The sequence below is a fragment of the Anas acuta genome, chromosome 3, assembly GCF_963932015.1.
Source record: "Anas acuta chromosome 3, bAnaAcu1.1, whole genome shotgun sequence".
Lineage (NCBI taxonomy): Eukaryota > Metazoa > Chordata > Aves > Anseriformes > Anatidae > Anas > Anas acuta.
Window position 1 is genome coordinate 115,141,111 of NC_088981.1, and position 26,654 is coordinate 115,167,764.

Genomic DNA, 26,654 nt, shown 5'->3' on the forward strand with positions numbered 1-26,654 from the left:
CACGTCGTGCAATTAAATGCTCTTGGCTATCAAAACTGGATGGCTGTGTCCAAATTGTCTGCCAGGAAGGGGCCCTGGGCTTGCTAATTCCTGGTCAAAGCCACATATCCATGCCCATGCCCTGATATCGTTTGGTTGGTGGTCAGAGCCACATTTTTGTTTTGATGAGATGTTGCAGGAAATGTGGAGCCACCCGTTTGCTGCTAAGCGTTTAAACGCAGCTGCAGGGCTGCATCAGCAGGTCTGAGCAGCGAGGGAACAGCTCTCACATCTCCCTGGTCCCTCCTCACCACCAGCAGCCCCAGGAAGGGTGGGTGCAAGCCGTCAGCATGGCTTTGAGGGCTGATCACCAGGCAGCTTGCGTATGCACATCTGAAAATTGACAAAAAGGGTGCTGTCCAAGCAAAAAAAAAAAAAAAAAAAAAAAAGAAATATTAAATTTGCATCAGAAATGTGAAAATGCTGCTCTTCGCTCTTTGAAGTCTGCAGTGCTGCATCTTGCAGGGTGCCTTGCGCTTGGTGCTGTACAAACACAGCCTCTAAACTGGGGGGGGGGTTGTGGGGCACCCCAGGTTTGGTACTTAAATGGGGTCATTGGGATGCAGGGCTCAGGAAAAGGGCTGTAAATCAGCCCCTGAAGCCCTGGGGGAGAGGGGCAGGGTGAAGAAAAAAAGCAGGAGGCTGGATGTGGGAAGGGGCCTGGGTGATTAGGTGTCCGTGGCCAGCGCTTAACCCTTCACACCACCGGATTCACAATCCCGGCCCGCGGACCTGAGACACCAAATGTGCCACAGCTGCACCTGGGGATGGCCGGGGGGCTGCTTTCCAGAGCCACCTCCAGGTTTTGTGGGGTTAATCCTTAACCCCCGGGGAAAGAAGGAAAGCCTGGGTCCCCACATCACCCAGCAGCTGGGCTCCTGCCTCTCTCAGAGGCAATTAAGAGGTTTCCAGCCCCACTGGGGGAGATGTGGGAGCCACAGGCTCTTTTCCAGTACAGCAGACAGGCAACGACCAGTTTAAGCGCTGCTTTCTGGATGGTGCCAGCCACGGTGCCCCAAGATACCTACCCCAGGGCTTCCCGGAGATGTTTCCCAGCCTTGCCAAACCGTCCCTGTCCCTCTTTGCCTTCCGCATGCCTGCTGACCTCTGGGCAAGCCGTGGCATCTGGAAAATGTTATCCCCAGACGAGTGCCGGAGGTCCCCGGGCTCCGTGGAGAAGCGCTCACATCTCTCCATGGTGCGTAACGGGAACAGCCACGGGGACAGCAGCCACAGGCTCTCCGGGCATCTCCTGTGAATTTTTGGGGTCCCTTCATCCCCTGTAGCATCCCTATCCCTCCTCCCTCATCTGGGTGCTGTTGTCGGAGGATGTCTAGGACCCGGGCTGCGCGGCTCCTCCCTTTCAGGTCTCTCCAGGGTTATTGCTTGGTGGGAGGTAGGTTCAGGGCTTGGTGGTATGAATGAAAGAGAGACAGGAAATCTGGACTGAAAAGCTCAAACTGGAATAGCTCGCCTGTCTCCAGGCAACAGGCCTGACGCAACCGCTGGGGAGAAAAAAAAAAAAAAAAGTCCCTTAAATAAGGAAAAAAAAAAAAAACAACAGAGAAAGATTTCTGAAGCGAGACAGGGAGGAGGATGAGACAGTCTGCTGAAGGCACTGGTGACACCGCTCTGCAAACACCAAGTTGGAGACCCGAGGCGGAAGGAGGGAGCCAAGATGTCCGTGCAGCATTCCCGCTGAGTGCCTCCCTGGTGAGTTGGGTGCTGGCGTTGGGGCTGGGGAGGACCCCACGGACCCCCCTCTGCACCCAGGGCTGCAGCCACCCAGGGCAGGAGACCCCTGGGTTTGGTCGTTGTGTGGAAAGGGGAGCAGCAAGGACCAGGTGCTTGGGGAGGGAGCGGTGGGGTGGGGGTGATGGGGACCCCAAGGCACCGCCAAGTTCAGCGTGCATGCTCCTACATGGGGGATTTGGGGTTTGCTTTCCTCCCCCTGCCACCATCTCCTGCTTGGACAAAAATCCACGGAGATGGCCAGGCTGGCAGCACCCTGATGGTTGAGACCAGCTGGAAATCAGGGCAGGGTCTGCGTTGCCCCCCTTTGCAGCGAGGTTTGTGGATGTTGCTTTCAGCTGGGAGAGCTGTGGGGGCACTCACCACCTCTTGTGGGGGGATTTTTCGGGGTGTAACAGGGAAAAATGTGGCTCTGGTTTGGGATGATCACCTGTTGCTCCCTCTGCCCCCTCCCCGAGATTTGCGAGAGCCCCGGGGAGGTCTGTGCAGGGCAGGCACCGTGGGATAAAGCCTGGTGGCCTCGCAGGGCGTAGCTGCCTCCGGGTTTTGAAGCAGGCACTGCGTCGAGCAGAGCAGGTTTCCACCTGCTCAGGTCTGGCCCTTGCAGCTCATCTTAATGATAAAGAAAACAACAACAAAAAAAAATCATCCAGAACTTCTCCCTTTATAACAGCTTGGGGCTAATTACTAAAAGAACAGGGTCGTCCTGCACCCCTCCCAGCACGGGCACAGCCCTGCACGAGCCGGGCACCCCCGGCACAAAAGCGCACGGTGCAGCTGATCCGTTCCCCAAATTGGCACCCGCGCAGGGCTGGGGGATCCTCCCTATTTCCCTGGGATGCTCCCTGGATTATGCACCCCCGCTTCACCCCCGGGAGCTTTTCTACATTAGGAAGCTTGTTAAAAAGGGATGGAAATGAAGGAAAACCCGGTGCCTTGTTTCCAGTGAGGAGCTGTGTCCGGCTGGCACCGCGCCGCCGCGGCTTTGTCCGCCCGTTGCCGCTATCCTATGGGTTCCCCCACTTTTCCATGGGAACAAGCTGTGGGTTTGCCCTCCACCAGCCATCCTTTCAGCATGCTGGTGCCATCGCTGTCATTCGCATCTCAGTTCTCCTCTGCTTTCCCATGTGCACCTCTTGGGAGGGATGAGAAAGACACAAAAATGAAGCAGAGAGGGAAGGAAGGAGCCTGCAACAGCTCCGCGGCCATTCGGGGTTTGCTAAACCTAGCAGAGACACTGCAGGAAAAAAAAAGGGAAAAAAATAAATAAAAACCAGCCACGGAGTAATTCAGCCTTTCTGGGAGGAGGGAGTGGGGGTCTGTGAGCAGCTCACCTTAAATAATATTAAATAGCAAAGTGGGGATCTGCTCAGCGCTGCAAGCGCCTGGGAGGAGGCAGGTCTGAGCGCAGTGCTTGCTGCTCGGCGGCTGCTAAGGCGAGTAATTGGATGGGACAGGGAGCACGAAAAGGGGATTAGGGGGTCACCAGGGGGGCCGATCCTGCCTCCTGATCGCTTTAATTTGGAGTCAAACGGGAGCTGGTCCTGGCACTGCATCTGCAGGGGGTGAGCTCGGTACTGGGCAGAATGAAGAAAATCTCTCCCCAGAAAGAATTTTATTTTATTATTTTTTTCCCCCTGAAATCATACCCTTCTGCCTGCTGCCTTCCATGCTGCATTGAGGGAAAAATACCTCTGTGTGCCAGTCTCCTGGGAAGGGAGCATTTCCCAGCTTGATCCGGCTCCTTCCCAAGGAGTCGCAGCCCTTCGCCTCTCCCCTGCTGCACTGGCACAGAGGTCCCTGCCCTCTCCAGCTGCTCCTTCCCTTGGTGAAACACAGCTGGGTTTGGGGGTGGACAGCAGTGAAAATTAAGGAAAGAGGTTCTGCCAAGCCACAGGTCCTTTGAGAATGTATTTGGGAGCCAGGATTAGGTCCCAAGATAAAACAAAAGTTGCCTTAGCTGCTGCTGCTCAATCCCTTTCCCTCTAAGAACGATTTTACCTTGCTTTGGGTGATGGGCTGGGAGTCAGCATCACCCCCCCTGCTTTCCATGAAGGCTTCCCAGTCTGCAAATGCTTCCCACTCGTCACCAGCAGACTGGTTTGCAGGAATGCCAAACATCTGGCACAGCCCGGGCCATCTTCGTGCTGGGTTTTCACCCGACCGCTGGAAATCTGCTGATGGAGGGGAACTGGGCTGCTCTGGAGATGGAGCTGCCAGGGCCCATCTAAAGCAGGCAGCAATCTCCGTCCTCCTGCCTCGAAAGCAGCCTGCTGGGTTTTGTCGGGGGCTGCAGGAGGGGCACGGTGCAGCAGGGATCCAGGGGATGGATGTGTTTGTTGGGGCAGGTTCTGAAACTACTGCTGGCACTAGAGGGAAATGCCTTAGGGCAAGCGAGTCCCCTCTTTTCTTCCCATTTTTAATCCTCTTGCCAGGCTGAGGGATCGTCTGCAGCCCCCCACTGCTCCCCCTTACTCCTTCCTTGCATTTGGGGCTACTTCTGGGGGGTCATTAGGGTGGAAGGATGAATCCTCAGGGTGATTCCTCACCCTGCTGTAGGTTGTGCATGAGTAGAAACCCCACGTCTTGCCTCTTGCCCCCATTTATCTGCCAACGCCAAACCCACACCCGAAGGGCTGAAGCAGCAGGATGGGCTGCCTCTCCGCTGTTGACCAGAACATCTGAGCTGCCTGGGAGGTCTTTTGGGGTTTGTTCATGGTGGTAAATGCATAGGAATACCCAGGAGCACCCAGGATCCCATTAAACTCTATCAGTGTCTCAACCCATTATATGGGGTAGCTCTGGAACCCCCTCTCCAAACCCTGCATCAGCCCAAGGACATAGATGTGGTCTTCTCCCTAGGTTGGAGGTGGGTCTCTGCGTGAGAAGGGATGAGGCTAACGTGGGCATCAGAGCCCCCAGACCCGTGCTCATGCTTGGTGTCCCCGTCTCGCTGCTGGAAGAGGGGCCAAGCCCCCAGGTTTGTGGCCAGGGGGTCTCCACGTGCAGCCCATCCTCACCCCAACCGTGCTGGGCAGGTGCTAAGCACTCTCAGCTGATAACACCGATTCCAGTGGGGGCTCACACCCAGAGGGAGTCCTGGCTTTGGGATCAGGCTGATCTCCAGGCTGCTGGCATCTCCTCCTGCTTGGGGGAAGGAGGCTGGAGGTCGCCTCAGGACAGGCAAGAAAGGGAACCAGATTTTTTTTTCCTGCAGGAGCAGATTTCATGTGCTGCAGCAACCCATCGGGCTCTCAAATCCTGGATAACACAACCCGGGGAGAATTTCTCCCCTCCAAGCCCATGGGGCAGCCGGGGAGAGGTTTGCTGCCTGCAGCGGCCTCACTGCTGGATCCTCAGTGCCCGTGCTGCCCGGAGGATGCTCGGAGCCTCCATCCAGCGCCGAGCAGCAGCCGGGGTCCTCCTGCCTCCATTGCTATGGCAACCCCGCTGCACAGGCGTCTCCTCCTCGCTCCCAACCTGCTGCAGACCGACGGGGGGGCTGCCACCCTCACCCCATCCCCAGATTTTTGGGAGACGCAAGCGCCACTCTCTCGCCCCATGGGGCATGGGCGGCTGGCTCTCACCCCCTCTTTTCTTCCTGATGTTGCACCTGCAGGCTCCTCATCACCCAAACGGACCTGCAGGGATGGGGGATGGCGTTGGCAGGTGCAATTTTTATCAGGGTTTTTTCTTGTAGGGTTAAGGGGGGTCTGCATGGCCCCGCTGGAGTGAGTGCCTGCAAATTGAACTGTGTCCCAAGCTCCACGGGTCCTACAGGGCATCCCCGCACTGATCATAGTCAGGGCAGGGGAACCCAGATGGGATGGAGACAGCCGAAAATACAGGAGGTGAAACCCTGCACATCTCTGAAGATCCCCAGAGCTTTTTTCCCAGCTGCACAAACTGCCCAGTTGGTGAGAGGGAAACTGAGGCATAAATGGCTCTAATATGCATTTTGAAGGTCATTAACACCCAAGCCCCGTCTGACACATGGCACAGGTGTTATCCATGGGCCATGCGGGCACCCCTGCATCCCACCAAAAGACTTCTCCCAGCCTGGGCTCTGTCCCACACCGAGGGTTTTTGTTTTCTTCTCAAGGACCAGATGAGCAGATTAATGTAGACTCCTAAAATCACTGCTGCTCCTCTGCAATAAAAGCTGCTATCACTGCAAGCTGATGTCCACCAGGGACAGTGAAGAGAACTGAATAATTTGTTCCCTATACCTGTCTTGGCTGACTGCTTTATTTATTCTGTGGATTTTTTTTTTCCTCCAATTTTCATCCTCAGTGTTTCTCCCCCGCTCTCTTTTTTCTTCTCCTAGACCTTTTGCTCTCCAGCATGTGACCTTCCAAAGCACTGAGTGCCCCTCTTTATAGCCCTGAATTTAACAGCCTGTGAATGCCTGCTGCATGAAAACCTCACATTCAAAGCAGACCAAGGCATCATTTCATGTGATCTCCCTTTTGACCATGAATATCATCTGAATCGTGGTGTTACCCACTGCTAGTGGTGAGAAAGCAAAGCTTCTCTCCCACCCCACTCCACGTTCATGTGGTTCTCCTGCTATTTATTCATGGATTAATCCACAAGCAGGGATGTCAGGGTGTGTGATGGGGACAGGTTTGCTGCTTCTGCTCCAGGGATGGAGGAATTTCTGCAGTTGGAAGTTGCGGTGGCCAGTTGTGCCGCTGGACCCGGTTCCTTAGAGCACAGGATTCCCCACAAGGTGTGTCTGGTGTGTCGGGGTTTGCTTTGCCGGCTTGCAAACGTGCAAAAGCCAAGCCTCAGGGCACGCCAGCGAGCCTTCGCTTGGCAGGACTTCACACCCAATGCATTTGGATAGTCCTGTGATTTCTCCATCCGTTCGCGCGCTCCTTCTAATCCCTTTGGATGACAGCTTGCAGGGTGGGTCAATTAAGCTGTTTTTTCCATGGAAGCCTAACCCAATGAAGAAATTAACGGCGTTTTGTTGACTCGGTGACCTGATGTGTCCTGCATCTTCAGAACTGATAGCTTTCCTGCAAGGAAAGGGGGAAACCCTTTGGGTTTTGGTCACCATTTTGGTGCCAACCTCCTGTTACCCCTCATTCAGCATGGCATGAACCCACCGAGACTGCCAAGTGTGATAAGGAAGACAAATCAAGGATTAACCACCTCAATTCCAGGCCAGCCTAGAGGAAAACTGAGCCTGGGACAGGGAGGCTGGGAGAAGTTTGTTGGTTTGAGCCAGAGGCCAGGTTTGGCCCTGGGAATTATCTCACTGGGGGGTAATAAACAAGGCTGGATTACAGCCTTGCACACAGACATTTTTTGCATGCTTACCACTTCCAGATCTTTTTTTTCTGCATCAGGTCTTTCACCCAAGTCCAAGATATTGATAGGAAATTAGAGGTGGCTCCTTCCTGTCGATTTTGAGTTTGGAAAGGCTGGAGGACGGACATGCTTATTTAGGGGGATGCCCATGGGATGAACGAGGGACTTGGTGTTGCAGCTGGGAGGTGAAGGGTGGGCTGGAACGGTGCCACTTGCAGGGCAAAAAAATCCCTCAGCAGGTACTGGGAGGTGGAGATCTGTGCTAGAGATGAGACAAAAGAGTTTGCGGGGGCTCTGCTTTGTAGGTGCAATGTTTGGTGACGTCAGCCTTATAATAAAGGTGTTTTCTCTGTTAGGGGATACCAAATCCAGCAGCACAGTGCATTCAACTCTATCAGACAGCTGGATTCTGCCACCTCTCACTATCCCCACCTCAGTGGAGGCAAAAAACACTCAGACAAGGTCTTCAAAGTCGTTAGTGTTTCCCGTTATTGATGTCAGTGGGCTAGAATATGCTGCTGGAGCAAAATTCATTAACGTGCCCTCAGCTCTGCAGAGCATCAGTGCAAGAGCTGGTGCATGGCCTGACTCTCCAAACAGGCAGCCCTCGGCTCTCCCCTCCATACAATCTATTTTTTTTCAGCAGAAGAAGGAAAACTGTTGTTGCTCCAGGCACAAGAGCACTTGGCTTCAACCTGATGTAGTATCTGGGCTTGCTCCCGCTCACCGTAAAACTCTCATTAACATAAATAGGAGCAGGAACAAGACCGCAACATGACTAATTCTCCACCCCCAGACTGTCTGTGTGTATATTATCAGCTACTCATTCAGCCCATGTGCCTCCACGCAATTGTAGGATAAATCTTGCTCTCTGTTGGTGTTTATTTTAAATTGAATCTTCTTACTGAAAAGGTTTGAGAGGCGTAATTATGGTCTGGATTTCAGAGCTGCACACGTCTTTGTGGGCACAAATAGCAGGGAGAAGAATGGCTGAGTAACTCATATTGCTGCGTTTCAGTGCATCCAGCTAGAAAGCTGCATACGTCCCGGCTGGTCTTTCTGGGCATGTTACCAGGCAGGCAAAAAGTATTTTGTTTTGCGTTCGACGTGTAAACGAGAGCTCTGGATCTATTCCTAGCTCAGCCACAGATGAGCATATGACCTTGAGAAAGTCTCTTATCTGATCCTACCTCAAATGAATGCAGAAGCTGCCTGAGCTTAACTCTTGCAGAGTTTTTCGAGCTCTCTGTCCCACGGAGGAAGGTTTGGTCGGCCAAGCTGTGGTCCACCGGTGGTGTAAGGAGGAGAAGCTGGGAAGAAAGCTCCTGGCTCCTCAGTGCTGGTGCTCGTTGTCCTGGACACCATCCAGACACAGCTCAGGAGCTAGAAAGGGTGAGGGACTGCTGCCAGGAGGCAAACTGGAGCTGGTCAGTGATGGAAACCACCAGCCCAGATCTCTCTTAATGCAGGCATCCAAACCCAAGCTGTGCCAGTGCTCCGGTTACTCCCCAAACTGGCCAGGGGCTTTGCTCCTGCCTCGAGCTCACTGGATGGGTAGAAGTTGAATCTTACAGCTGGAGATTGGCATCTTTAGCAAGCCTAGATCTAAGTGCAACCCCCTAAAACTGGGCAAGAAAACAAACAAACAAACAATACATATATATGTATATTTCTATCTCTCCTTTGGGCTCAAACTTCTGGGAGAAGGTTGCATTGTCCTATATCATCTATCCCTTTTTCGCTTAAGTGGAGAGACGTAGGATTGCCAGCTGGGGAGGCAGCAGGATGGTGCCCAGTCATCCTGACCCCCAGCAATAGCCAGAGGACGTCGGGTTGTGTGACACAGCCTCGGAAGGGTCTGTCAATGTTTCCCGGCCTCATCAGCAACCTTATCACGGCCCCTTAAAATCGAAGGTGCACGTAACCAGAGCTTCCCAAAAAGCCTGTCTGTTCCTGCCCCAAAAGCAAGGCAGAGAGCTGGGATGAGGTAACACTCCCCGGGAGCACCTTGGCACCCTGCCTTTCCCAAAGCCCACGCGCTGCAAGAGCTGCCTCTCCCTCCTTGCTCCCTTTTCCTTCTCAAAGTGGAAACCAACCCTCTGCTTCTCTTCTAGGTGTCCGTCCAGCCTCGGCGTGGTGCCTGAGCAGGATTTATCCTCGGAGGAGCCACTTTGGGCTCATTGCAGTGAGCTGGTCTGGTCTTGAGGGCTTCCCACCCTTGTCCCTGACCCGTGGGAGCCCACCCCTATGCCGTTGGACTCTTGGAGAGGATGTCTCTGCCTAAAATCCAAATAGAAGAGGTGGTGGACAGCACGGATGGCGGCTCTGGAGGTGCCGTTCCTCCTGATGACCACCTGAGGAGCCTCAAGGCTTTGACGGAGAAGCTGAGGCTGGAAACCAGGCGTCCGTCCTACTTGGAGTGGAAGGCGAAGCTGGAGGAGCAGGCGTGGAAGAGCCCCCAGCCGGCTGGTGAGGAGGACGGGAATGAGGCCAAAAAGGGCCTGGAGGAGACTGTCCCTCTGAGGAAGGTGCAGCTGCACCTCAACGGGAACCCTGCCCAGGACAAGGTGACTCTTACCTCAGGGAAAATAGGCGGCTTTGAGAGCATCGACGAGGCTTTGACGTGGCTCCGGAAGGAACTGGTAAGTGGTTTCCTGCCCCTGGTAGATAGCAGTCTTTATTTTCAAGAGAAAAGAAGGAGGGGGAAACAAGAAGCTCCTTGTTCCCACCTGCCTTCAGCCCTGGGTGAAAAAGCAACCTGCAGTCATTGCACGGCTGGCAGGAGCAACCCAGGGAAGGGAAAGGTGAACGACAGAGAGCCCATGGCCTTGGAGAAGGAGCCGGGTCCATCTCAGAGTCCTTGCTGGGATCCAGCAGGCCAAAGAAATACAGCAAGTTGAGTTTTAGCAGTTTGTTCCATCTCCTGCTTCTTTAATTGTGCCTCAGATGAATACAGCAGGTTAATTTTGCCCTTGCTGAATTTACCCATTCTGGATTTACCCTTGCTGTCTGTGGCTATCAGTGGTTTAGGAGCTCCCTCAGTGGGATGTTGCACGCTGATCACCATTTAACAAGCATTAGCAGATGTAACTTCCAAGTGATTGCCCAATTCCCCCTTTTTCTTTCCTTTTAACTAATTAATTAATTAATTAAAATATTCTGTAAGTCTTGTGGTAACCATCTTTCCCCAAATCATTTCTGCACTGCGGGACAGTGGCAGAGCCTGACCGCAGACCCTTCCTCAGCCAGCTCTCACAGGTTCATCACCTGTCGAGTCCTCCTTCGTTAGACACTGGCCCACATTTCTGTCATCCTCCTGGCTCAGACACACACCCCATCTAACACATATTTTTACTTTTGGTTGATACAAGCCACCAGGAGGAAGGACTGGAGACATTCTGCTTTCCCAAAGCAAGGGGAGGACATGACAGGCAGGCCAGGCCTATGCACAGTCTTCATTGACCTGCTCCATGCAGTTTGTCAGGAAGGAAAAATGCTGCTAACTTTATTTCACGGGGAAGAAGACAAGATATAAACTCTACACATAAGTTAGGAAAATAACTAGAGCCAGGGCGAGGGCACTGGAAGCTCAGCTTTCATGTGTTGTGCTGCCGTCGTGGTCCTAGGCCCGGCCTGCCAGCACTGACCCAAGCAGCTCCCAGACCAGCTCAGGAATCAGCATGTCCTGGGGATAATTCCCTTCAGGAAACATAGGTGTATCCTTTATGGAGCCAGGGAATGCCAAGAGGATGGATGGTGGGACAGGGACAGCCGTTTTGGGGGTTGGAGAGTGGGCACACGAGTAGGAGCAAGCAGAGACAGATGGCACTTCCCAGCAATCCTTCCCTTCTGGACTGAAAATGAAAATGGAAGGAAAAAAAATCCTTATTATTTGGCCCACGTGGCTGGAAACTAGATACAACTGATGTCACGGGACGCTGTTTCTGTTGCCAAATTGGGTGTTTGCCTTGTGATTGCCAACAGCATTTGCAACTGTTTGGACGGCAGCACTATTTGCAATGGGGTCCCTGAGGGCTGTGAAAGCACGTGTGGTTCAGACACGACCGTGAAAATGTTCCTGGGCAAATCCTTTGCTTTTGATAAGCACCAAAAGTCTTTGAGGAAAGCTGCTCATGCAGACCAGTGAATAATATATTTTTTTTTAAAGTCCCTGCGACTTCTGTGCCAAAGAATATTTATTCAACAACTTTTTTGTTGTTCTTGCTGTACTTGCCAACTGGATTGATCTCTAAAGGAGTTATTTACAGAAGTGGTCTTGAAAATCAGTTTTGGTGGCTGAGATGTGTCTCAGGACCATAGCTCTTGGAAAACAAGAGCAGCACTTTCAGAAATCCGGGACTATTACAAAGAGTTTTGAGTTGATCTCCTAAAATCACTCGGTGCTCTGGAGAATATCAGCTCCTGATCTCAGAGCTGAACCTGGGTCCATGCTTGCATCTGTGATGAATTCTCATAGTCACGGAGGGCTTGATGTAAAACCCAAGTCTCAAGATGCCCAAAGACAGTAAGGAACAGTTTCTTCTTTCTTAAAGACCCAGATTGTAATGGGTTTGGTTTGTTCTTGGTCTCCTGCCCAAAGTATAAATTGTCTTAGAGTCTACCCTTTAGACTAGGGTGTGGTATATAAACCCTCATCTGATGAAAATTAAAAGTTTAAATTAAGGAAGAAAAAGGGCAAAGCAAACCCTAATTGTTCCTCACTTTCCATTTTCCTGTCTCTTAATTATACCAGTCTTTACTGGATCTGGACGTGACTCATGTAATTTAGAACAATTTCCCCAAAAGACAGAGCATGTATTTGACTGACCACACAGCTTAATAGCTATGTTGGAGGCACTATTGCTGGGTTGGAGCTGCCAGCGAACAGTGAGAACACAGCAAGGCCATCGCTTCACAGGGTGCTGGAACAAAAAGATGCATTTCACATTGCATTTCAAGGATGAAGCCCGGTTTCTTTTGAAATAAACGAACCAGCTTCCTTTCATCCCAACACAGCCAGGATTTTTCCTTGTTTACCAGCATTTAATGATGGCAAAGTGAACAGGGGGATTTAAGAACAGGGTATGGCTATGGTTTTGTAGAGTTTCTACATCTGCTTAAGGCAGGATCCAAGTCCAGAAAGTGCAGCATCCTTCAGACAACAGCCTGCTCAGGGCAGACAGGCAGGGCTCCAGCACCCATCCCTCGGTTATGGTTGCTCTCAGTGGGCGATAAATCCTTCTGGTCTGGTTTAACGTCAGAGACCACAGACCTGGGCACAGCACCAGCCCTGCCACAAGCAGCCTGGTGAAAACACAGCTGCAGAGCATAGCAGGAGGGAGCACATCTACCTCAGCACCAACACTGCCAGGGCTCTTTCCTGAGCTGCAGCTCCCTGGTAACTCGCAAACCAAGCCTAGAGCTGCTTGGGGCACTGCTGGTTTTTGGAGTCAAAGCTGTGCCAGGAGGCATGCTGATAATGTATGAGATGATGACCAAGGCTCTGGCCTTGCTTGCTCTACCATTACAATCAGAATCAACATGAGCATCTGGGCAGCTTTCTGAAGAGCATCCAAAAATGATCTATATCATAACTCAGGGGAAATCTGCTTCTGCCATGCCGTTCTCCATCGCAGGCTGAATTCTCCCTCACTCTATGCAGTCCAAGAGGAGTCAGTTTAGATTATTCTAAATTAGTTCATCTACCCAATGAAAGGGCAAAAGCAGTGTGTGCCCAGGACGCAGGTACACCACTGCTTGTGACTTTACAGAACAAAATGAAGCACAGCAAAGAATAGATCCATCGCTCACACTGTTCAAACCTCACCACAGCTCCCAGCACGTTTAGGCGGGGCTGTTTCATTAGCATGGCCTAGCAAGGTTTTGGCTTGTACCATGAGCACCCTGCCAAACCGTTAGAGCTTCAGGAGCTTGCACATGCAGCAGACCGTCCCCAGCAAGTGGTTTGTGTTGTAACACCCAGTTCTGGAAGCAAAGTGAGTTTAGTTGCACGTGCATGCCCAGATTTCCTCTTAGCCGTGGTGTTACAAGTAAAGCTGCCTGCTAAACCTGAAGCATTACTTCCAGTTCCCAAAATAGAGGTCATCCAACGCTGCAGGGAATTTGTCCCTGTGTGTCCAGAATCTGCTCTGGTTCGGGTTCAGCCAGGTCCAGGCTTCTCATGGTCAGAAGGGAAGCCAAGGACAAGCCCAAGGTCTTACTGTGCATCTGCTGCTCATGATCTTTCTCCCCAGGTGACCAGACCTGGGACCTGATTCTGCACCTTGCACGCGAAGGCCTGGCCCCAGTTTTTAGGTCTGCATATGCCCACTGAGCTCCAGCCAGCCACGTCAGCTGGGACCTGCTGAGAATCTGGCCTTGGGAAGCTGATTTATTCAGACATGCAAATTCCTGCTCTTGTTTTTGTGCTGCGAGGCTCTGTGTAGGTGTACGAGCAAATTGCAGCACTCAGCATGTGTTGAACCGCCTGGGGGCTGGAACATTTCCCTTCCTAACTCCTCCTGTCTCCTCTTTGCCTCTGTGCTGTCAAATGTGTCTGCTTATCATCAACACTGAAAGTAAGACTGCCACCAGCCAGGGTATGGTGAAATACCCAGGGATCGGAGTGGTCAGGCTCTATTTTCTGCTTTGTTTTTGGCCTGTCAAGGCAAATTTTTACAAGTTCTAAAACTGAGCGTTCGAAGTGCTTTTTTTTCCCTAAATGTGTGGCAAGTAATTAAAGGACAAAACTCCACCACAAGCTGGGATGCCTTCGGACAGTAATGACAGTGGCGCGGTAGGAAAGCGTGTTTTCCTTCTCAAATTCACCAACATTTTTGCACTGAAATCAGAGGCGTGTGAGCCAGTATGCAGGAAAGGTTTTTGAAAAGGGACCTGAAAGTCAGGTGCTCTCTCCATTGGTGTCTCCACTTCAGATCAATTTGTCTTCCTCATCAAGAGCAATAGGACTCAGCAACATGCTTTACAAAGCTCCTGCTATTATTTCTATTTTTGACACTGATATTGGTTGAGCAAGTACTTAGGTGATTTTAAATGTCGATGTGGCACCAAATCACTGTTGTCATGAGCACCATTCCAGATTGCTGTGTGATTTTTGGGAGATGGGGGAGAAAGAGGAGGAATCTAGAGGATGGATATAGTGATGGAGTGGCTTGTGTTGGAAATCTGCTCTATAACAGGTCCACGAAGGTCCAGGAAGGATTTGTCCATATTTGTAATTCAAGCAGTAAAAGGACTGATGCACATGCATTGAAGCAGTGCCATCGTTACTTCTAAATTGCTGGAATTTGGGCAGTTTGAGGCGTTTAGACAGAGCAAAACCATCCCCAGGGGGCAGTTTGGGTGCAACCATCCTTTTTAGAGAGTGGTGGGTTTTCATGGGGTGGATATGGGTTTGTGCACGTGGCAGAGGTGGAACTGCAGCCTCTCTAAGTCCATATGTAAGTCCTTCTCTTTGCCTCATTCGGATGCTGAGCAACCAGGATTTTCCTCTGGCTGTGGGCTTTCTCCCAGACATACCATTACCAGTCCTGGATGCATTTTAGTGCCACTTAATTCAACAAAAAGCAGAGGTAACTATGTCCCTCAGGAAAGGTAAGATGAAGATTCTGAGGGACTCTACACAGTCTAAACTCAATACTGAATAAAGGTGAGATTTGTGACCCATGCCAGGCCCTACATGTGTTAGCTAAAGCATCTGGGCTTGATTTGGGGTTGTGTAACCCACAGGCATCACAAAAACACCTTGTTTTGGGCTGTGGGTTGCACCACAAGGGCGTGAGCATCTAAAATTAGCCGCAGTAGGGTGGCATCTGAGCACCTTTGAAGATGAAGCCTCAAACCTAAACACAGACGTACCCGACTTCTCTGAAGTGTTTGGCAAGGGTCTGGTGGCTGGGCTGCGCTTGGATCCAAGTGGCTGCACCCAGTTTCACTTTCTTTTGATCTTTTAGAAATAAAAAGTGCGAACCCTGGGGAAGCAACCACTTCTCCGCAGATCACCACCCTGAGCTTCATGGAGCACAGGTTGGGACCCTGACCGTGCTCCTTTCCAAAAGAGATCCTTAACCATTGCTCCTGTGCCATCTCCCCACGGTGCACATAGTCCTTCAGCCAGCCACTACCAGGCTTTGTCCCTCGTCCTTCCATTTTGCTGTCCTGGAGGGCAGAAGAGGACTTTATTTCCCTGGGAAAATGTGCACATTGACGGCTCATCCCTGCTTCCCTGCAGAGCCCCAGAGCACAGCCTGCAAGGGCTGGGTCTAGGACAATAATTTCTGCCCAGCCGGGCTGGTTCAGCAAATGCCAGGGATGCCAGGTATGGTGTAAGAAAGGAATGGAGACCAGAGGTTGAGCACCTGAAATACAAAGCTGGGAATCTGCTCCCCACGACCCAGACAGCTTTGTCTGTGAACTTGCACAAAAGCAAAATGGTTTCTTAGAAAAGCATCGAAAGCAAGAACGGGTCAAAAAGAGGGAAATTGGCTTGCAGGAGGGAAATGGCAATCTCCAAGTCCATTCCCTCTCCACAAAGGTCTCCTAATTCATTTTCTAAACCTTTTTTTTTTTTTTTTTTTTTTTTTTTTTAAATCCCACATTCCTCAAAACCTCTGATGAAAGCATTTGTTGACTTTTCTCATGTAGCTTGATTAACCGACAAGAAATACTGACCAAGGGTCAGTCCAACAACATCTGCGATCGCCTTCCTGATAAAATGTCAAGGCACAACATTAATTGTGAAACAGGGAAAGATATAATTAATATTTATTTATTTATTTATTTATTTTTCATTTCAACTCACGTAGAAGAAGAAAAGCCTACGAGTGGCGTTGCTCTGCTGGGGGCAAGGAAATATTGGGTTGAGTTTTTTTTTTTTTTAAGAAGGTAAATTGCCACAACCCTGCCAACAATTCAAGAGGGAAGTTCAGGCTGTGGTTTGTAGGAAGGTGAATTAATCCTCTGCAAACAACAGACCCCAAATGCTGTCGGAGAGCACCAAGGAAGGTCCTCCACGGTGCCTCTGTGGGACAGGAGTGAGAAGAGCCTTGCTTGGCTCAGATTAATTTACATTATATTAACATCAGCCCTTGCCTTGGGCTCTGAACATGAGAAAGATCTTGTGCAGAAACACCAGGGCCACCTGTGGAGCATCCTGAGCAGAATTTTGCCTCCTCCCTTCACCTCTGCAGCTTTGTGCTCCAACCACTGCCCCAGGAATAAATTTACCCCTCACTCATCATCAAGCAGCTGGTTTTCAGGCCTGCAGGCAAACTGGTACGGTCTGGCCATGTCCAGGCTGTTAAAATCCAGGCACAGTGGCTGTATCCCAAATGCCTGCTGAGGACGAATCCCCCCAAGTTACCTCCTGAGGGGTGCCTGTGGGGAGTTGCTCAGGGCTGTGTGCCTTGGCCTCTGCTCGAAGGATGCCAGGACCGCGCTCGCAGCTGAGCGGAGAGAAAGGTTTTGTGGCCATGCACAATTTAACATATTAATGTACACGTAGCCTGGGTCTGCTTCTGAACTTCTTGCTCAAACCACAGGGAGCTAAGAAGAACACAAAGAAAACCAAAAACATAACCAGAAATAAACTCACAGTCAGGAATCCTCGGTACCAGCGGGCTCCTTCTCCTGCTGGTTCATGTCCTGGGATGGAGGAGACATCAAGGAAAGGGTCAGGGCATCACCCTGAGCACAGGGGGGCAGCTGGAGGATGGTTTTCCAGTCTGTGCTGCTCCCTCCTTGTCTCCAGGAGAGATTCAAGCCTCGAGGTTCACCTGCTTGGCTTCTCTCCCACCACTCCCTTCTCTTTGTGGCTTTTGAGGTTTGCTGCTTTTCTGCAGGGAGGGATGTGGGGTGAGAAGTGGGGCTTGGCGTCTGCCGGCTTCTGTTCCCCAGGTAAAGGCTGCTGCTTGCTGTGAATCCAGCCAAGTGATCGCCTCCTTCCTTCACCACTCCCAATATCCTGTGGCAAGGACTTTTCTGCTTAATTATGAATCGGAATTAAAAAAAAAAAAAAGATAATAATAATAAATCCATTTCCTTTCATCACTTCTGAATCTTCCACCTTTCAAATTTGGGTGCCAGGGGAGGAAAAACCCTCTGAAATATTCAGCTCGTTAACCCACGGGGTGCTTGTTCCCTGTCCCATGGGGGCCCCATCCTGAGATCTGCTGCCAGCCCCCCGCGAGATAAGCCCCAGGGGATGTGGGGAGCCGCACTCCCCGCTGTCACAAACCAGCCCTGATTTATGCAGGCTGGAAACCCGTGCCAGGTAGTTGGGGATCGGTTCTCTGGGGTTCTTTTAATTGCTCCTTTCCACCTCTAATTGCTGCTTCTCACTGTGGCTGCTCCCTTACGAGCGAGATTAATTTAGGCTTTGCTTAGGGCTGAGAGGGAGGCTCTGAAGCCTGTGCCGGCTGATACCCAAACCATCAGCCTTGGTGTGCTGGCTTTAATTCCATTTTCCCAGTTCTTCCAGAGAGCTGACCAGGCACAGAACCAGAAATTCACCATCCTGAGCTCCTATTTGACTGGGATGCATTGCAGGGAAGACCCTTGCCTCCATCCCAGTCCTTCGCAGTGGGGTAGCACCCCTGGCCATGTTAATTTCCCAATGATTTGGTGCAAGCAGCACCCTGAGCAATGCGTGCAGTGCCCGTGCTGATACCTTCTCCCCTCCCCTCCCTCCGTCTTGCGTTTCAGGCAGAAATGCGCCTGCAGGACCAGCAGCTGGCCAGGCAGCTCATGCGCCTCCGCAGCGACATCAACAAGCTGAAGATCGAGCAGACCTGCCACCTCCACCAGCGCATGCTCAACGACGCCACGTACGAGCTGGAGGAGCGGGACGAGCTCTCCGACCTCTTCTGCGACTTCCCCCTCGTCAGCTCCTTCAGCCTCTCCACGCCGCTCAAGCTCATCGGGGTCACCAAGATGAACATCAACTCGCGCCGGTTCTCGCTGTGCTGAAAGGCAGGGCAGAAGAGGGAAGGATGGGGGAGAAGGAGGAAGGATTGGGCAGTGCCAGGGCTCTCCCTGCCTGATGGCTGGGCACAAAGAGGTCTCGGAGGGGCAGAGGGAACGGGAGCAAGCGGGGAACCCACGGCTGGTCTTGGTGGCATAAGGAGAAGCAGAGCCCGGTGCTGGGATGGCTCAGAGATGAGAAGGCAGGACCTGCAGGAAGCACAGAGCATCTGAACCCAGCTTGGGCACTTAGCCTGCTCTTTTGCAAAGTCCCTTCTCCTCCTTCTCCTCTCCCCGCAGTAGCAAAGAGGTGGACACATCTCCAGTATTCAGAAGTCAGAGGGGAGGTTCAAAGATCAGCCAGAAATCAGGGCAAAAATCCCCTTTCCCTTCCCTTTTACCTCCTCCCAGGCTAGAGCTGTCTTCAGAAAATGTCACTCTCCTCCCTGGATGTCTCCTGAGACATCGATCCTCTGCCTCTGACGGCCCAGGCATGGGGTCTTTGGGGCTGTTTCAGATGAAAAGATGGTTTCCAGTGGAAAGGAGCCCTCCCAGAAGCTGAGGGATGGTGGGTTAAATGGTTTGCAGCCCCAAAAAGTGGTGAGATGTGCTTGTTGACGTGCTCCATTGAGTCCGGTGTACTCTAGCTTAATTTTGTCTGTGGTATGGATTATGGATGAATCGTGGACATATTTACACAGAGGCTGCATCTGGCCAGAAGTCACCTGTGTGCCCTAGAATTTATACCCAGAGCAATATTTGTTCCTGATCCCACTGTCAGCCGTGGCCACAAGGCTCCCGTGGCTAGCTCCAGAAGCAGTAAGGCAACGGAGGGAGTTTACACCCGGGACATCCCAAAACAGAGAAACCACCCGGGGCTGACATTCCCCTCCCAGCAGCAGCACCAGCAAATCCTGGATCCTCTGTAGCAACACGCATCCGTCAGAGAAAGGACCTCCAAGAGGAGAAAATGGACATTTGGGTGATGAGGGTGAAGTGTGACCACAAATTAAAGGGACAAACATTGCTGCGATGAGCTGCCCTCACTGTGCTTTGGACCTGCAGCCATCGCAGGGGGGTTCCCTCCTGTCCTGGCAGCGTGTAGGGTGGATGCTGTGTTTTTCTGCCTTTCAGGGCATGAGGGACACAAGGGGCTTAGCCACAGATTCCCTGGGGCTCCTGGCACCCAAAACAGGGGACCGTGGCTGCCTCAAGGCTCTCCCTCCTGTTCCAACACTTCTGACCATGCCAGGGCCCAGCTCTGCTCTTCTCAGCATGCCAGAGCAGCTCGGTGGTGCCTCCCCCTCCAGTGTATGGCTCGCTGGGAGGTATTTGGGGGCAGCAGAGCTGTAGCTGTACTAATAGTTTAATCAGTGTTGTGCCTAAACTTGGAGACTTTTACTGCCCAGGTACTGAAGGTTTAATAGGGTTGTGGCCAGACTGCCAGTTGGCCTCTGGATTGTGATGCCATTTAGTTTACTAGTAGAGAAATAGCCTTATTTCCCCATGGACATTTTGGGAAAAAAAAAAAAAAAAATCATTAAAATTCTTCTTTGTTTACTTTTTTAATAAAAAAAAAAATATCTATTCATGTCCCATGTTGGTTTTCAGAGGCATTTTCGATCAAAAGATGGCAATGACAGCATTTCAGAGAAAATAATGCCTTGGAAGAGAGGGACTGGTTCTCTCTAGGATAATCTAGAGTCAGATACAGAGGGGTCCTGCCTTTGGGCTCTTATCTGGCAGCTGAATGCCAGGGGTTAGTACAAGCACAGTCTTAGGAGGTCATTGTACGTGGCATTAGAGATATCAGACGTCTGGGTTCCAGACATGTATTTTCTGCATTAAGTGGGATGAGGATGGTTATAAACTGCCAGCTGTTCATCGAAATGCACAATTTTTTTAATTATAAAATGATGTCTGTACTGATTCCTGCCTCTGGTCTCTCCTTTTGTTCAGCGGCTCTAGTCCTGCCTGGAGAGCAGGCGGGGGCTGGAGACCTCACATGAAGCACCAGGTGGGTCCAGCACCTCCACGCTGCCGAGCACCAGCGTGGTGTTTGCAAGGTTTGTGGGTGTAAAAGGTTTTCCATCAGGTTTTTCTGTCCTTGCACATCATTAGGGCATCCCCTATGGCTACAGCAGCAGATTCTCTGCCTTGCAGTCTGGAGGAGATGGAAAGAAATAAAGGTGGGAGGACATGTTATGTTTTTGGACAAAAATGTACAGGAAACAGAGCCAAAAAAAAAGTCACTCTTCACTCTTTCATGCTAGGTGTTGTTTTGTTACTCAGCCACTGAGCCAAAGGTGATTTCAGGCACTTAAAAATATATCCAGCTAAGGAAGAAAAATAAATAGAAAAGTATCTGATTTGCCATGGCTCTGCTGAATGTGGTCCCAAGCTCTCTGAAGTTGTCTACAGCTGCTTGGCCATGAGACATGTTCCTTGCTGAAAGTAAAGAGCAATTCTGAGGCTGGTCCATGTGAATAATGAACATTTTTAATTCGGGTGGCCAGACTGGAAGATCACAGATTTCCCAAGGTTAACTAGAAGACCAAATTTCAGGGTGTTGCCCCAAAATCTCACATGTATGCACATTTTACATTGTCAGGTATTTTAATTGGTTATATTTTTATTGTACTCAGAGTCCTAAAAAATATTAATTTAACACTAAAACCATTGAGAACAGCTCGTTTGCTTTCAGACATTGTTCTGTAATGAATAGTCAAAACGTTTTTCCTGAAATAGCCTTAATGAAACTTTTCTGTCAGTGGGGAACAGCCATTCATCCAGCTAGACCCAATCCCTGAAGTTTTGGTCAACCCAAAACTCTGTATATTTTACAGCATGAAGAAATCATTTAAAAACAATTTGCCCAGCTTGATTTTTTTTTTTTTTTTTTTTTTTTACTCTTTCTGAGTTGATTAAGAAGCAATTTTACATGTTTAATCTTAGTCAACTGGCCATGCTCCCTGGCATGGTCCATCACGATACATTAATGGCCAAGAGACCTTGCTTCTTTTTCATAGCCCCTGTATAACGATGATAAAAAGGGTCATTATTCCTGAGGGAACTGTCTCATTCCTTACTCTTCTGGCACTGTGAAGTGCTATCAAATAATCAGTGAGTGATTTGTATTTTGATGTCTCCCACAATTGCCTCCACACAGCCCTTAATGAAATTAAACAGAGAGATCATCACAGAAGTGCTCTGATAAGTCACATTTATACCAGGAAGGCCAGGGAATAACTTATTTATAGAGTCACATGCTGAATTTTCAGATTGCTGCTGCTCTGTGGTATTTCAGATCATAGAATCAGAGAACCTTTGAATAATTATTAAGGCTGGAACAGGCCTCCAAGATCATCTGGTCCAACCATCCCCCTACCACCAATGTCACCCACATGTCCCCAAGCACCACGTCCAACCTCTCCTTGAACACCCCCAGGGACGGTGACTCCACCACCTCCCTGGGCAACCCGCCCCAATGAACAGATTGTCATGGTCTAACACGGTCTGTGAAGAGATATCATGGTCCAACTATTTTTATATATATATGTGTGTGTATATATATATGAATACAACTCCAGCTGGAGTATTCCAAGCAGCTTGTTTTTTTTCCTCAGACTGAAGCTGACTGCTAAGTGGGTTTTATTTTAGAAGACAGAAGGGACTGAAAGAAAAAACAAAGGACAGCAAGGAGGAGGTGGCAGGCTACACACCAAAACCAAACCAGGCTCTCTTCCCTCGCTGTGTGTTCTGTAACAAAATGCGTGTCTGAAGAAACACACACAAGGGAGCAAGGCACCCCAAATCATTTGAACAGATACGGGGCAATCCCTTGATTTCTCAGGCTTTCATCCCTCATTCTTTCATCTTACTGTACCCAGAGGGACCAGCTCTGCACACACTTCATTCAGGGTAAAAGAGACCTGGATTTGCCCAGCTATTAGCAACAAGAGGGTAGTGTGGAGTCCCTGTGGTTCAAACCCTGGGGCAGCCAAACCATCCTGGTTGCCTTCAGCAGCTTGGTGTGCCCTGGGTTGGCTACCAGGAGAGGTCTGGGCAGAAGATGCCCAATGCTTCACCAAACCCTTCCCCAAAATCTCTTCTCCTCAGTGGAGGGCTCCCCAACATGCTCCTGCCTGCCTCTCGGAGGGAGAAGAGGAGGAAGGAGGAATTGCACAATGTTTTTGTTCCACTGACGAATTCCCCCTGCCAGTTGGAACAGGCTGCTCGTAAATCGCAGCTTTCTGGAGGGGTTTCAAGAGCGCTGCCGTCTGAGATCATTGTCTCTGCTCCATGGGAACAATGGGGGCAGGAAGGAGCTGCTCCAAAAACGCAGGGTGCCACAAGGAGATTTCTTTGGGATGGGGAATGCTCCGGGAGGCAGGGGGAATTTCCCCCAGCTGCATGAGATTGAGGATAGCTGCTGGATGGGAAACGGGAGCGCTGTTCACAGTGAGAGATCCGCCAAGGTCAGCATCTTCCAGCCACCCCAGAAAGGTAGAACATTTATCCTCCAGTTATGCCTTGAAAAATGAGACATGGGATGGCCGACTGCTTGCCCCAGAGGTATAGCCAGGGACCTTCTGGCCTTGGGTTTCAGATGAGATCACCTTGGCACACTCAGCCTGCCCTGCACGACAGTCAGGATGGGGTTAGGTAAACCTTCCTCGTCATTCAGCAATCACTAATGACTCACAAATCTTCCAAAGAGACAATTTCTAAATTCAATTCCAAGCCAAGGCTGTGGAGAAGAAGTCTTCATGATATATACACCTCCCATGAAAACGCAGGATCAGAGGGGACCTCCAAGGGCTGCTTCTCCACCAGGAACCAGGACTTGATTGGGCCAAGTGGTCAATCTTTTTATATCCATGCTATTAACCATAAAACAGGGCAACCACATCCAGACCACGTCTTGGGAGCGATCCCTGACCCACACAAACCCCCACACCTTACCTGGGGATCATTGTCCCATGTCTAAACCATGCTGTAGTCCATGATGGCCACCAAGGAGTTGGCTGTTTGGTTTGCTAGCACAAACACTTCCACAGCACAAAAACAAAGAAAAAAAAGTCCCAAATAAGTTATGCTTCCTGACTTGGGGCTCTTCTAAGCCCACCCATCACAGAGACCCCCAGTCCTCTAAGATCCCCATGGGGAAGGTTGGCCAGCTCATTAGGAAATGTGACTATAAAATGGTAATTATCTGCGTTGGATGGTTAGACCGGATGAACCTGGAGGTCTTTTCCAACCTTAATGATTCTAGGATTCATTAGCTGCCAAACAGCCTGCTCTGAATGGTGATCCCAGAGATGCCAGGATGCTCCCTAGACATCTTGGTAGCAAGATGCAAATGGAATAAAAAAAAATGTTCTGTACAGAAGCTTGGAGAAATGAAAACTGAGGAAAAAAAAAAAAGGTATCCAGCCTTTTCCACAACCACCAAGTGCTAAGCTATCCCCCCATGCGGCAGCAAGCCCCCAGTTTCCCTGAAGTGTGCCATTAAAATCTCGTAAAGCCCTTCTTGTTGCCCTTAGCATCCCTGGCCAGCCTGTGCCCCAGCTGGGTGCCAGCCCCACTGCTTTTATCCCTCAGTACCCGAGCGCTGCCTTGGCACTCCTCTTTCATTTGCTTTCCTTATTTCCATTTCTTGTATGCTCCCTTTTAGCAGCTCCGTTCACCAAGAAGTGTCTTAATTAACCGAGCGGGCTTTGTGCTGAAATTCCTCATTTTCATGTGCAAAGGCAGGGCTTGTTCCCAAGCTCTGAATAAGTTTTCTTTAAAAAAAAAAAAAAAAAATCAACCAGCTGTCTCAGACACCTTCCCCACACCCCCCCAACAACTTCTCAGCTCCCTGAATGAGCTGAAATGATCTCTCCTGAGATCCTGAGTCCTAAATCCATTGTTTTTTTCCCTCTGACACTGTCTGGGGACATCGGATGGGTTTGGGTGCAGGAAGGGAGGAGATGAGGCTGACATGTAGCTTCCCCAAGCTCCTGATGGTGCCTGGTTTTCTTCCCTAGAAAACTGGGCTAGAAACTGGGCCAGCCTTGCTCTTGCTGGAACTGGCCGGGATCCCTTCCAGGTGCCAACCTGCTGCCTGCTGACCCCTTCCCACCTTTTTTTTTCTTCTCTCCCATACGATGACCCCAAACCCTTGTGGTAACGCACAGGAGGGGGTTAAATGGGGATGGGGAGGAAGATTCAGGGGCAGGAGTCCTGCTCTCTTCCAGCAGGGCTACATGAGTCTACCCGGCCAGCCTGGCCAAGGATTTTGGTCCTGCTAAGAGCACAGGAGGATGCTTTTCCCCTCTGATCATGCTGCCTTCCCTTGCTGTAAGCGGTGGGGAAGAGCCAAGCCTGGCCATCAGCGTTGCAACCTGTAGGATGTGAAGCTGCTGTTGAGCTCATGGCCAGCCACCAACCCCCCGAGCTCAGCTCGCTGCTTTTCAGAGCCCTGCCCTGCAGGGAGATTTTTCTCCTGCTCTCTTGTTCCACCCCCCTTCTCCTCCTCGCTTCCCTTTAGGGGCTGCAGGGCTTTGATCACCTGCAGCCCGTTAATTACGACGCGCCGCTCTCCGCCTGGAAAGAGAGAAAGAGAAGGGAGAAAGGTCTCCTTTTAGCTTCCCCCCCCAAGGGATCCGCTTTGTGGATGGGCCTCCGGTCCCCTCGCCGAGCAGCTCTGCCCCGTGGCTTTGTGCATCCCCTTCACAAAGCCCTCTTTGTGCTCGTGCTGGGCTGGAGCCAGCCGCGGGCTGCAAGCAGATGCTTATCCTCCAGCAGGAGCAACACCAGCAGCTCCAGCAGGAGCTGAGGACAAGGCGAGCATCGTTCCAGGTGCCTGGGCTCCTCCTCTGGGTGCTGGAGAAATGCCCTGCCCTGACGGGCTGCACCCATGGGTGCATTTTGCGTGGGTATCTCATGAAAATCAGAGCCAGAGATGGGGAGAAAATGGTGCTGGAGGAGAAGGGGAGGAATCCCAGGAGGCAGGCAGCTGAGCCCTGGGGAGCTGGGGCTTACTTGCAACCTGCTTGTACAGTGCAAAATCCGTGCAAGGCGCTGCTCCTTCCCATGCATTCCCAGTCTGGGATTCCTTGGGGCTCGCCCCAGTCTCCCAGGGAGATTGCTAAGGGGGCAGGGGAGAAGCCAGCAGTGTCTGGCAACAGCACGACGCCGGCATCGGCATCGCTGCTGGGGTGAGAAAGCCCAGCCCATCTCGTCCAGGTCCCCCGAGGGGTTTCATGCACTGGAGGAGGTTTTTTTTTGCTGGGGGAAGCTGCCAGAGCAGTGAGGGGTGGATTCAAGGTTTGGGGCTGCCCTAAAAGCAAGGATTTCACACCTGGAATGAGCTTAGCAATAAAGGATTTAGGCTCTGGGGGGGTTCCTTTTGGTCCGGTTTGCTTAGAAAGGGAACAAAATTCCCCCGTGGCTGCTGGTTTGTGCTCTGCAGGCTGCACTCGCAGACCTCGAGCCCCGTGTGCAAATCACAGGCTGTGGGTTTGTTGCGGCAGGGCTGCTGGCAAGCAACAGGCATTTACTGAGTCCAAGTCATGGATCCCAGAGGGGACAAACTGCTTCACCTCTGGGTTTGTTATCCTAGGGTCTTTTTTTTTTTCTTTTTTTGAAGGGGAACACCCAGATCTGCAGCCACAGGTTGTTTTGCTGGCTGCCTGTCAGAGGCTGCTGTGCCAGCTCCCAGCGAGAGAAATCCAGGAGGGGAACAGAAAAAAAAAAAACAAAAAACAAAAAACAAAAAACAAAAAAACAAACCCATGGGGACTGCAGGGATGCGCCAGTGGCAGACAAAGGCGCGCCGGGAGGGGAGGCAGCGAGGCGGTGGCTGTGAGGCTGCCGGCCGGGTTGCCATGGATTTCGTGCCATGGATTTCGTGCTCGTCGGCCCCTTCATCGCCCAGGAGAGGAGGGAGGGAGGGTTTGGAGCTCAGGGAGCTGCCTCTGTACCTGAGCTGCCTCCTCCTGGGGACTGTGCTGGTCTGAAGGGACAGGGGATGATGTTCCTGTGCTGGGGGCATTCCCCCAGAACACAGACATTAATATTCCTCCCCCCATGGAGATGGTTTTCCTTTTTTTCTTTTTTCTTTTTTTTTTTTTTCCATCTCCAAGCCTCACAGTAGGTGCCCATAAGCACATTTCTCCCTGTGACATATCCAGGATGCTCTTGTCCAACCAGACCAGGACGGGGACACAGCAGTGCCAAAGCTCCCAATTAACAACCAGACCTTGCTAAGCCAGGAAGACAACAAAACTTGAAGGGGGCAGGGATGGAGCATCAGCAAAGCCACCCCAGTAAAGCCAGCACGATGCCAGCTTTCCCCAGAACACCACTGACTTGGCTGACAAAGGTGAGGATGCTCGCAGGGAAGTACGAGGGCTCGGAGCCAGCAGCAAGCACTCAGGAAGGCACATCAGAGATCCTGGGGTTTTGAGGGCTGCACGCACTGTTATGAAGGGATTATCATTTATTAATGTGGCTGCCAAAAGCCATTAATTAGCCTCAGACAAGTAAAGAGATCTCTGGCTGGGGAGAAGCATCCA

General features: G+C 51.1%; 1 protein-coding gene across 1 annotated transcript; it reads left to right on the forward strand.

The window, feature by feature from the left end:
• Nucleotides 1-956: 956 nt before the first annotated feature.
• Nucleotides 957-19,105, forward strand: FAM167A (family with sequence similarity 167 member A). The gene is made up of 3 exons (XM_068678896.1): nt 957-1,752; nt 9,225-9,752; nt 17,833-19,105. Exons 2-3 carry the CDS (start codon nt 9,381-9,383, stop codon nt 18,094-18,096), a joined length of 636 nt encoding a protein of 211 aa, XP_068534997.1. The 5' UTR covers nt 957-1,752; nt 9,225-9,380; the 3' UTR covers nt 18,097-19,105.
• The last annotated feature ends 7,549 nt before the right edge of the window (nt 19,106-26,654 follow it).

What these genes read in the sequence shown, in the direction of transcription:
- FAM167A (XM_068678896.1), top strand. Translation starts at nt 9,381, where the DNA reads ATGTCTCTGCCTAAAATCCAAATAGAAGAGGTGGTGGACAGCACGGAT. An exon ending in CGTGGCTCCGGAAGGAACTG is followed by an intron (nt 9,753 to 17,832) that starts GTAAGTGGTTTC and finishes CTTGCGTTTCAG; the next exon opens with GCAGAAATGCGCCTGCAGGA.